General features: G+C 42.0%; 1 protein-coding gene across 3 annotated transcripts in view; it reads right to left on the minus strand.

Annotated features, from left to right (window-relative positions):
* The window catches only part of CABIN1 (calcineurin binding protein 1), a 119,527-nt gene that overhangs the window by 2,408 nt on the left and 104,728 nt on the right, over positions 1 to 12,391 (minus strand). For 2 of the 3 annotated variants that reach the window (XM_036393345.2, XM_036393344.2), the window contains exon 36: positions 1,433 to 1,597. The exons of the other annotated variant lie outside the window; for it this stretch is intronic. In XM_036393345.2, coding sequence (XP_036249238.1) covers positions 1,433 to 1,597 — 165 coding nt within the window. The remainder of the gene's footprint in view (positions 1 to 1,432; positions 1,598 to 12,391) is intronic. 3 annotated transcript variants of the gene reach the window in all.

Genomic DNA, 12,391 nt, shown 5'->3' on the forward strand with positions numbered 1-12,391 from the left:
TCCTCCCACTGGGTCAGATGCAATCATCTCCTGTCTCTCCATCCTGCAATGCAACAAACAAAGCTCTCCTGCTTTATAGGAGCCTTCATTTCCTCCACCCCAGCCTTGTCTCTTCAATTACAGAGAGAGCAACTCCTCAACAATTAGAGAAAAATCTATGGTGACACTTGTGAGAATGTCCCCGTTACAAACCCTGCCATGATCCTGCCTCCTTGGTGAGCTCATGGCACTGGCTCCCACACTGGTGAGCACCATTCCCACATCCCTCCCCAGTGCCTCAGCTTGGGGCCTCTACAGTTGCTCAGAGTGTTTATTGAATACATCTCACAAGGATCCAGCCCTTCCCCAGGCACCATCACATTACAAAATTATCTAGACACAACAATAACCAGGAGATGACAATGCTGCAGTGTTAAAAACTGAGTATTTGTTAAAAGACATTTCTTACTAATAATGCTGCTTCACATGGAGTGCAAATTATTTTTTAGAAACTATATAAATGGTAAGACCAGAACCTTTCTCAGTCTGGTAATAATGACAGGTGTTCATATACATTTTTTCAGATCCAGTATTGTCAAATCCATCTCTGCAGATATTAGGAATGGACATGGCCACTTACACACAGCAAAATAAAATGCCAGTTTCCTAATGCTAATCTAGAAACAGGCAGCAGCAGAGCAAACTACTAAGGGATGTAAGATTGAATTGCATGTTCTCAACAGCACACAGGAATGTAAGAGCTGCCACAGCAAATGAGGCGTGGCTTTCCATCAAGGTCAGTGACCCATCTCCATGGGCAGCCAATCCTTCCAGACAGCAATCAGACACAGGATGATCTGCTCTCATAAATAAGGAAAAACAAGATACTCCAAACATGAAAATCTAGATTATGCTTGCCTGAAATACCAGGTTTTACATTTTTTTCAATTAAAACACCAACTTCTTCTCTTGGGAAGAGGGCAGAGGAGGGATAGAACACACTAACTGCTGTAATGCTGTTTTTTATGTTTACTTAGACTGAGTCAGTTTGGTGAAAAACCATTTCCTTCTGCTAAATATCCCAATAGTGCAATCCAAACTGTTATCATACTACCCCATATAAGACTGCAATTAAAAGAAAAATTCTGCTTTAAAGGATGAACAAACTATATTGCATGAAAGCTGGTACTGGAGGTTTTTTATCTGGCTTTGCTGCCATGGTATTTAGCATGCTGGACATGCAGGAACCACAATGCCCACCAAGGGATGGGAGGGCTCCTGCCCAGGAAGCTCAGGCAGTGCCAGGAATGCATCAAACTCTGCAGTACCTGACTGCAAGGCAGGCAGGGAAACTGAGGCATGCCAATCCAGCTGTCCAAGCAATCAGTGCCTACAGAGGATGCACAGCTCACCACCCCATTTCAGAATTGCCTGAGGCACAGGAAGCTCCTACCTGGGGTACAAACATGTCCTGAATTTGTGCTGGGCACGGGCTCCACGTGCCAGCACACAGGCTCTGGCGGTGGCGCGACCGTTGCCATTTTCATCTGCTGACAAAGCCGGGACTCCTGCTGCTGGAATCCAAGCCCCTCCAAAGGCACTTCAAGCTCTTCTTCCTCTTTAGTAATGAAATATAATTCACAGATTAAGAGACATCCTGATCTCTCTCCTAAGCCTCAATCCTTTTGCTGTCTAACCAACAGGTAGAAAAATCCTTTTAACCCTTGCTCTGTTTCTAAACCATAACATGACTGAGTGAAATGAAATATTGGCAAGTTAAGATGGCAAAAGCAACTTTTTCATATTAGTGCCATCAATTCAAACTCTTAAAGAAAGGTAAACGTCATTTAAAAAGCAAAGGAAAAAAAATTTTGAGGTTGACATTTTGTCATCTCTGCACATCTGCAGAAACACAGAGAGCTGAGCATGAGCTGAGCTGGGAGGGCTGGGAGGAAGAGCTGCAGAGCAAAATCCAGCACCCTTAATGAAGGGCCAGCTGTGATCAGTGGGGCCCTCTCTGATCTCCAGCCACAGTACCTGCTCCACTGAGCACAGCTCAGTGCCAAGGAAGACTCATTACTGTGAACATCCCCTACCAGGGCCAAATCCATTTCTCATGAAACCAATATCAAGTGATCCTGAATGCCCACTCTTCACTGATACATCCACTGTACTCTATAAATAGATTAGCCTAAAATTCCCACCTTCTGCTATTCTAGAACCTGGGATGTTTGTAACTCAGAATCCAGCCTCGTTATGATGTACCAGCTGTAGCTGCTTTTAAAGGAGTGCAGTGTAAAACCAGCTTTCTGACACGCTGGGCTGCATGTTGTACATAGCAGGAGTCATCTTCACTGAACTACTGAAACCTGCCAGTGCCCTTGTGGGGCAGGGCAGTGACCCTTTCAAGGCTATGGACACACAAACAAGCTCTGATTCTCTGTTAAAAATGAAGACATTCCTCAGAAAAACAAAGGGCTGCCTGGCCTAATCTGAATCACCTCCTGTTTCCACAGGCTAAGGTTGCACAGGCAGCTTTCATGGACCAGCACATGCAGTGGATAGTCACAGTCTCACTTGCTCTAAAATTCTTTGTATGGCAATGCTCTAAATTAATTTGGGATTTTGACCATGCAACGTCTTAAAAAGGAATACATATTTTAACTTTTCTTCATTGGAAAACTGCTCCCACCCCCTCAAGTGTTGAAAACACTTCTCCATCTCCACCAATATAGAGAAGATCTCGGAATTTACCATGGTAATATTCTCCTGTACAAGAGTTCCCCTTGCAGAAACTGCTTCAGAAAACATCACAGCTTAACAGTCTGATCTACGCAGTTTGAAAGATGCAACTTTTAAAAAGAGTTATCATTTCTATGGTTCTTGAATAACCTGTATGAAAAAAGCTCAGGAAAGCAGGCTGGTCTTTCATCCACTCATTTTCATAGGTAAAGAAAAAGCCCCATCATCTAGACTTGTAGCTGAAAGCTCACATAACCCTTAAGATAAATGAGACTGCTTGTAGAGAAGTGTCCAAAAAGGAAAGGTCACCCACTACAGCCCAGTTCACAGGCAGCTCCTGTTCTGAGATGTTCCACTCACTATCCAGCACAAAATGGAACAGCCTAATGCAGATGAATGTGCTTGTCATTCTCAGCACTCTCCTGCACATTTCTCTCTGGATACTTCAAAATACAGCACTGGGAGTAGGAAAATAATACTTGCATCTGTACATGTATTAATAGACCAAATCAGCTGAGAACAAGGCAGAAGGAAGGGCTTAACTGTAGGGAGCTCGAGTAGGAAAATCCCAAAGTGTTGTTTCCCTTCTGAAGAAGCAGAGGACAGCTGAAGGATCCCTGGGTCTGCTGCCCTTTCCAGCAGCACACAGGGATTCAACCACATGCTGCCAAAGAGCAGCCGCAGGCCAGCACATCCACATCCCATCCCATCCCTGGATCCCATCCCTGGATCCCATTCCATCCCTGGATCCCATCCCATGGATCCCATTCCATCCCTGGATCCCATCCCATGGATCCCATTCCATCCTTGGATCCCATCCCATGGATCCCATTCCATCCCATCCCTGGATCCCATCCCTGGTGCTGACCACAGGCTGCAGTCTGAACTCAGAGCACTCCCACACTGACATGGCTACAACAACATCTGAATGAAAGCAGGATGAAAATGATGATGATTTCAGATTACTCCACAAGACAGAAGAGAAGTCAACTCATTCTCAACTTACTCCAGCCCTCCAGAATCACCATCTTAAGCAGGGTAAGTACTAACAGAATCTTTCTTATCCACTTATTAACCCAGAATACAAACCAGTCATTAACTTAGCAGGTACAGAAATACACAAACAAACTGCAAATGCTACAGCCTCAACTGTACTGCTAACTGAGAGCAGTTCTGTATCTACTCTACTACTTAACTACATTAGGGACTTATTAGTTCACAATACAGAGCAAGAGCTCTGATTTGCATTATTATTTAATGACAAAACTCTACTTCTTATGCTGATTACAATATTTGTTTGATTGTAAGATATATCATTGCTTAAACTGATTTGCTGTACTTTATTTTAACTAAATTATGGCCCACTGACAAAAGCTCTTTTGAGCAGCCTAATTCTGGGAAGATGCTACTAGACTGGTATCAGTCTGTGCTCTCTCAAGAGCCATCAGCATCCTCATCTCCATCTTCCAGAATATATTTTTTCAAGTTTTGAAGATGCAGTTTTACAGTGCAGTAAAATTAGATTTAAATTTGAATAAAATATCTGACAGCAATTTTTAATGTAGAAGTGAATAGAAATGAAAGGGCAGGAGTCCAGCACACTGTGCATTTTTATCACTGCACTTCTAGAAACAATATTTGTTAATATTCTATTAAATGTGCCTTTCAGTACAATAGAAGTCAAGAAGCACTGTTAATCAATCCCTTGCTGTCAGAGATGTTCAATACAGTTACAGAATTCTATTTCCTGACTGGGTCATACACTTTATTCTTTCAGGACTGTGCAATTTTAGGTTTTTTATTTAAATAGAAACAATACCATTCAAGTGACCAAGTTAAAAATAAAGTTAATAAACAAAATATTTCTTAGACTTCTTGAAAATAGCAAGAATTGGTTTCTCGGTGTACATATCATAATTTATACTTTAATATATTGCACAGATATTTGTTCTTTTTTCATTACAGACAAAAATATCAAAACAAGGAAGGACAATCAAGAATATACAGCTGGATCTCCTCATTATTTGTCTAAAACAGATTTCTGAAGAGAATATTTTAATATTTGTTTTGAGAAAGATGCTGTTAGAGCCCTGAACATAATGTCCTAGTTCTTCTAATAAAAACTTTCCCCAGGGAGGTAAAGACTCCACTAACTCGTGAGCCACAATATTCTGCACAAGTGTGAGAACACCAGAATACAAGTGCAGCACATTCTGAAGGTGTTCAGAAGCTCAGATTTAATATCAGTTAATAAATCTTTCAGTATTACCCTGTACTTGTACTGTCTTGGCAGGTTTTCAAACATTAGCTCTACAAACCCAGTTTAAAATCAAACCAGTTTCTGAAGATAGAATATGCAAAAACACTCGTCCCCAGGTGAGGATGGGGCAGGTGCTGTACTCTGGAGACCCATTTAGCACTCTCACAACACAAGACACAGAAATTAAGCACACAGAGAAAAGCACAGATTTGCAATGCACGTCACTATTGATACTGAAAAGTTCCTCTCCAATCGAGCTGCATTACCAGAATTTTTTTTTTAGCCTTCCCTTTCCCAACAACTGCCTAAATCCATAGAAAATAGTACACGACACAGAAAGAGGGACATCATACCTTTCAACATCTCCCTGCTTTAGTGAGGAAGAAACAATTCAATGCAACAACCTACTCCAGCTTTCCTCTCCAACCTCTTCCCACTTGTTGCCAGGGTAACCAGTGTTTGCAGATGCCTATAGCGGGCGCCTGGGTTCATGACTTCATCACAGTTAATATCCTCTCCCAGCTCCTCAGCACAGAATGCACACATGCATTCATCCACACACTATCAACACACTGATTACACAACCCTGCAACTGCTCCTGTACCCACACCGCTCGCTCTGCTGTTCTGCTGCACAGAAAAATCCAAAATAACGCCGGCAAAAATAATCCCTTGGCAATTTGGAGATGTGGAGAAAGTTTAAAAGCAGTGCTAGTGTTAGCAGTAAGCAGCTGCTCTGGTCCCTCTGCACTGAGCATTGACTGATTTGATTGCATTGTGCTGTCAGGTATGAGGCATTAATATTAGTGTTATAAAACATCTTGTATGGAGTTTAAAAAAATTCTTTAGTCATGCTCTAAACCTCTAACATTACAACTGGAAGACAAGCCCAGAAAATGTGACTAGCACCTGGAAAAAACATTTTCCAGTTTCTAACAGAAGCAGTTTGAAGTATTACAGCACAGATATATTAAAGAATACAGGCAACACAGAGTGCATGCACAAAGCACCATTTCATTATGGGAAAGAAGAAGGAGCTGAGCTTTGAACTCCAGGACAAAATATTAACATCATTTCAAAAGAAAATACAAGGAAAAGTGAACAGACAACAACCTCAAGTGCTTAAACAAAGCACTTAAAAAGGAGTACATATTTTTTTATATATTTATATATATTTTATAATACATCTTTTTATGTATTCCTTTTTAATGTACTTGCACCACTTGCCTTCATCCCTCTGCAAAACCCCTTCCCCAGCAGTTCCCTGTGTCAAGACAAAAAAACCTGAAAACACATCAGAAGAATTTAGCTGGTTTGTACTACCTTGCCTTCCAACTGCTTCAAGAGATGGAATTCTGTGTGCCTCCAGACCCCAGGAAACACTTCTCTTCCTGGTCCCAGTAACAACTGGTTCACTCTGCACTGGTGGCCACCCACAGCACACATAATTCATTTGCTGTACAAGGCTGGGAATATTTGATTGTTTTTCCACCCGATGGAAACACGTCTGATCCTTTGCTCCCTGACATAGTGGAGGAAGTATCTTACCACATTTCCAAGGAATAATACTAATGTGAAAACAATTCACTTTCTCTATTCCATCAGCCTAGCTCTCCAGTGTGCTGGGAATTAATACAGCTTTTTTCCCCACACAGCAGTTGCAAAGGCCATGGAAAGCCTGAATTTGAAGGAGCTCAGAGTTTCCTTATGAGCTGTGCTACTAAGTCAGCAGAAAGACTGCACTGGAACAGGGGTTGGCTCAGCTGAGCAGAGTTAAGATGCAGAAACACAGAAACAACAGAGCCTTTAGCCATGAGGTAGCACAGCAGCCAGCCAGGCTACCTCGCTCATCACAGCATGTGGCAGGTACACTTGGTAGCCTTGCTTTCTCTAAATTCATTCCAAATATCCTGCTATTAAATTTATTTCTAAAAAAGCACTGCCAAGTGCCTTTAGTGCATATAGCTGTAGAAAGAAGTATTTGACTTGAAATGCCAAATGCAGGAAATTACATTCAAAGCTGACACACAAAGTCGTATGTTAAAAATTAAGCACTGGAGTAATTTTGGAGGCAAAAAGCTGCAGAACACAAGTTCTATTGGTCCTGAAAGAAAAGGAATTGAAGCAGTCTGGTGAGCAGAAGTTTGCAGTGCAATAGCACAGCACAGTGCTATATTTATCACTAGGTCCTGAGCAGGGAGAGTGTACTGTACAGTCAAATGAGACAAACCCCAAAACTTCCTAATGCTGAGGTCAGCTGTCACAGACCATGAACAGCCTGAAATTTAAAATGGGTGCCTGCTTTGAAAGTGCTTCCTGGAAATAGTCCCTGGCCCATGCTAACTCCCAGATCCCTCCAACAGCCCCGCTGGGGCCAGTGTGCCAGCAGAGACAGAGAATTCCTGTGTCTAAAACCTTTTCCTGCCCCCACCAGCTGTCCTGGAGGTGCAGAAACCTGGCATGCATGTAGGTAAAGAAAAACCCTGAAGTTCAATCCTTTCTCATTTTTTTTCAAACAAAACTTCAATTTAAAAGAGCAAACAATGAGCCTAGATCAAAAAGACAACAGTTTGATATTCAACTACATGAACATTCAAATGGCTTTATCAAAACACAGCTAATTGATATTTGTTTCATATCTGGCTCAGCAAGGACACATCATGTGGAGAGCATCACAGCAGCAGCTGTGGACAGGAACAGTCATCTGCAGTCTCCTGCTTCTGGAATTTCTTCAGGAGTTGCCTAACAAAAGCTGTAAGAGCTTCCCCTTAGCATCAGGATTTCACCCTCCTCTGCCCTGACAGCCAGCTAAGCACAAGGAAATTAGCAAAAGCAGCTGGCAAAAAAATCTCTCAAGTGAATGTAATGACACCCCACAATTTTCTAAGTACTTTGTAAGCAACACAATACCTGTGCAGAGGACTTATAACTACATCTCTCTTCAGTCTGCCTTTGTGCAGGAATATATGTAAATTTTATGCTGCTGACAGCAATCTAAGACTAGTGAAACTGAACCATATTGCAACCATAAAGCATTGCTACCATGCTCCTTGACAAAAATCTCCAAAAAATGTGTTCCAGTAGTGCAAGGCATCCACAGGGCAATGGCTCTCCAGGATTTTCAGGGAGATTTAAGAGTGCACAGGGCTAGAGAGGCTCCTGGAGCACAGACCTGCCCTGAGTGCTAAACCCTGGCTTCAAACCATCACCTCACCTGCCTCTGCTGGCCCCTGCCCTGCTTGTTCTTACTGATCCAACATAGGTACAGAAAAATTATGACAGTTTTAATGTCAAAAGATTTTCTGCACTACATTGGATTGAGTAAATAAAACTTCAGGAATCTGCAGTGCACATATCAGAAATAGCCATTAAGTGTACTGAAAAATTCTTGTGCAATGAGTTTGTTTCGACAGGAGGTAAATCAGCACAATTTCCAAAGGGAAGAGGAAGAGCCATCACTGACTGGTACTGTCTGAGCACTGCAAAAAGGAATTAAGAAGTCATTCACAAACAGGAAACCCCTGCTGACATTCAGCAGTCGAGTTGTTTTCAGAGTGCACCCATTGTGAAAAATAAAAAGCTTCACAAAAAGCATAGATGAGACATGGGGAAGTGAGAATACCAGAGCCAAGGAGGCTGAAGCAGCAGGAGATCAGAGAGTGCTGCAGAGCTCACTGGGGAAGCCTGGCTGATCCCCACTGGTGACTCTTCAGTCACTCACAGGTGGGCAGGAGCTTCTACCCCAGCATTTAAAGGCCTTTTAAAGCCTAGGAGAGATCCAGCCTTGGGAACTGAGGAAGAGAGCTGTCAAAAACCAGAACAAGTCAACAAGTCAACACTCTCCTCAAGAAATGGAGGAGAAAGCAGTGAAAGTAAGATGCACACAAGTGCCACAAGAAAGCAGAGCAGAAGAACACATGCATTGAAGAGAGAAGCTCCACCTGAAGGGAGCTCACATCAGGCCACAGGTCCTTGGCCTGCCTAACTTTTCTATTTCATCTTTTTTTGAGTCATCTGTTGAGAAAACTCTGTGCTCTACAGCACAATTTTGAATTCAACAGAAAAAACAAGGAAAAAAAAAACTGACTGCAATTAAGAGAGTTGAATGTTACTACTTATAGTAATTTAAAAAATTACTATAGGCAATTTAATTTAATTTTAAAAAAATTGAATTGAAATGCATAGTTAAAATAAGGTATGGACAACAGGGCCAAATACCTTCGTGTAAGAAGAGAAGTTGTCAAAACACTGAACTACAGGCTCCTAAAATCTGTGTTTTCTTCTTTGGAAATCCATGACAAGCAATCTCAGGAGCCACTGAGACCAGTATGAGGTTAAGCTCAACTTCTGATGGCAAAGTACAAGTTCCATTATTTCACCCAGGAACAGGAATTATTTCACCATTCTTTCACCCAGGAACAGGAATTATTTCACCATTCTTTCACCCAGGAACAGGAATTATTTCACCATTCTTTCACCCAGGAACAAGAATTATTTCACCATTCTTTCACCCAGGAACAGGAATTATTTCACCATTCTTTCACCCAGGAACAGAAATTATTTCACCATTATTTCACCATTCTTTCACCCAGGAACAGGAATTATTTCACCATTCTTTCACCCAGGAACAGGAATTATTTCACCATTATTTCACCATTATTTCACCCAGGAACAGGAATTATTTCACCATTCTTTCACCCAGGAACAGGAATTGTGGATGCCCACTGAAGTTTGGTATCCAGCAACTCCAAGGAATTGAGGTGGGCCCTTGTGCCATGCAATGTTTTAATAGCAGAGGTGCTGCCAGTGCAGAATGATGGTTTACATTCTCTGTGGTGATGCCTTAGGAAAACATTCAGTTCATTCCTCAGTCTGCTGAGAACCTAAAGTCATGCATCAATCGCTAAAATAGATTAAGTTGCAGACTTCAGGGTAAAGATGCTCCTTACACCTCACAGCTCTCCTGTGACTCCAGCACCCGGTTATCCTACAGGGTGAAATGTCACATTCCAACACTCCTGAGTGTCACTGAATTCCTAGGATTTCCCACTTCAAAACCCTCTTTACTTGGAACATTTGCCTTTCAAGGATTCTGCAGCTGCCTGCACACACTCAAACAATTTAACTTCATTGCTCTCTGTGCAATAGTCTGCTCATCTTTCCACACAACTGTCCTCTCTTGTATTTATTTCTTGTGCTTCTGAAACTCTCCAAGTTCTACAGGCTGAACTATTTTTACACCTCTACTTCCCCTGTTGTGCCCATTTCACAAACATCTGAAATTACAGCAGGATATTCCCATGGCTTATGGAGTGCCACTTCCCTGCACAACACAAAGAATTGTCTTCCCCAGCTTTGAGTTTCTAACTTTGGACAGCTTTATCATGACCTTGCTTTTATATTGAACTGCTTAGGCCATAAATGGACAAAAAATTAATAGTGGGGGAGTCTTCTACTTGGATTTTATATTCCAACTTGGTAAATAGCTGGCTTTAAGCAAAACACAGAACTTTAAATAATTCCAGGTATAAAAACCTCCTCTTGGTATCAGAACTCAAGTGTGAATGCCTTCCTGTTCATTCCTCATAAAAATCATTATTGCAATAAGGACAGCCAAGAAGAAAATGTCAAGATTTTTCAGCAATTTAGAGCCATGTAATACTGGAACAGTGTGACAGGCTGGAGGGAGTTTACCTTAATTGTCCTATTTTAGCTTCCCCAGAGAAATGTTAGGCTGAGCTAGGAAGGCTCAGAGTCCCAAGCACATTTTTACCCAAATGTAGGAAGGTGTTTTGCTGAAACTGCCACCATCACCCCTCTGCTGCTGGACTCCATCTTGCTGTGCTCTGCACCATTAGTCATGCACCAGACAAAATCTCAGGAAAACATTTCCATCAGAAATGAGTGGCACAGCATCAACAATGCTTGGAAAAACAAATCCTTTTCCTGGGTGAAATCAGAGAAAATGAGAGCAGCTAATACTCTCTGATGTGGAATACTTCCACATGAATAAGTAGGTACAGGTAGAGGTTATGAGACAAAAAAGTTGAAAACATTTTACTCTAAAAATGGGAGGAGTTTTCACCCAAAGAGAACTAAAGGAAGGCAGATGAAAAAGGGTTGTAACAGAATGATAACTAGCTCTTTTTAGAGAAGGTGGATGCAAAGGCAGGAGAATTAAAAAGAAAAGAGGAAGAAAGGACACAGCAGTAATTGGTGTCTCTCTCAGCTAGAGAAATGACCTGTCAGGTAGGGCTGAGAGCCAGATACAACTCAGGCATTCAGCACTGAGCTTTGGAGAGAGAGCCTCTTGATGTTCAGTTTCTGGGGTGTAATTCTGGCAGCTAACCCTTCCATCTCCCTCAACCAAAATGATGCAGAGAAACCATCAAAGAAGAATGAACAATATCTACTCTACAACCTTAACGAAGCCCAGAAAGTCAAAAGATTACAATAAATGTTCCAATCACTGCAACGTGGCCTGGGGAGCTGCAGAGAGGAAAGCACATCAGAAATGCTTCTGAGTTCTGTTTGAAAGCCACAGAATGCCTGAGTTCTTCCCAGCATTGTCATTCCTACACCAGGCTCCTTAGCAAGCCCCTAAGAGCTTCACAGAGGATTCAGTTTTTCCTCCCCTGTTGTCTAGGCACAAACCCAAATTACTCCCTGCTGAGCAAGGCAGACAAGACATCTCATGACACCAGGCAACTCCATTCTTTTGCTTCCCAAGGAGAGTAACAAATGTAATTTACACACAGACTAGGCCATTCCTTCCTCATCACTCCCCTTTTCTCTTTTCCCTTCCTAAGGCAATCTCTCCCTGGAACTGTGAAAAAGGAAAATTAGACAATACAACTGCTAGATGTTAATACAACTGCTGATACTAGATGTTAAATTTCAGTTTTGTTCTCTACTCAGAGATTAGCAAATTGGGAAAACCTATTTCTCCCTAACTTGCTCTTCACTGCTGATGAATTCAGACTATGTGCATTCAAGTAACAAGGCTGATTACATAAGGAAAGAAATGACATCCAAGGAGTACAAAGACAAAAACTTTACAAAGTCACAACTCCAAACTAAGAAAACCTCCTGTCCCACAGATCTGGACACTATCTCCACTGTCTCTTCATGCATCATTTTCCACAATACCTGTTTTAGATGTGGCTCATTCATAACTTTATCTGGGCTCCCCTGACTTGTCTAAGGCATTTTGTGAGTAGTGCTGGGCCCAGCCTTGTAAACAGATGGAGTGAGCACAGGCAGCAGCAGATGCTTTTTCAGACAGTGCTTCTGCTAAAGCTGCAACAAAGTACAGCCTATGGCAGGTGCTGTGCCACCTTAACATGCACAGTGTCCCACAAATATTGCCAGCCACCTCTTTGGGCAAGTCTGAAGTTGGGTCTGATCTTAC

This window comes from Molothrus ater, chromosome 18 (assembly GCF_012460135.2).
Source record: "Molothrus ater isolate BHLD 08-10-18 breed brown headed cowbird chromosome 18, BPBGC_Mater_1.1, whole genome shotgun sequence".
NCBI classification, from domain to species: domain Eukaryota; kingdom Metazoa; phylum Chordata; class Aves; order Passeriformes; family Icteridae; genus Molothrus; species Molothrus ater.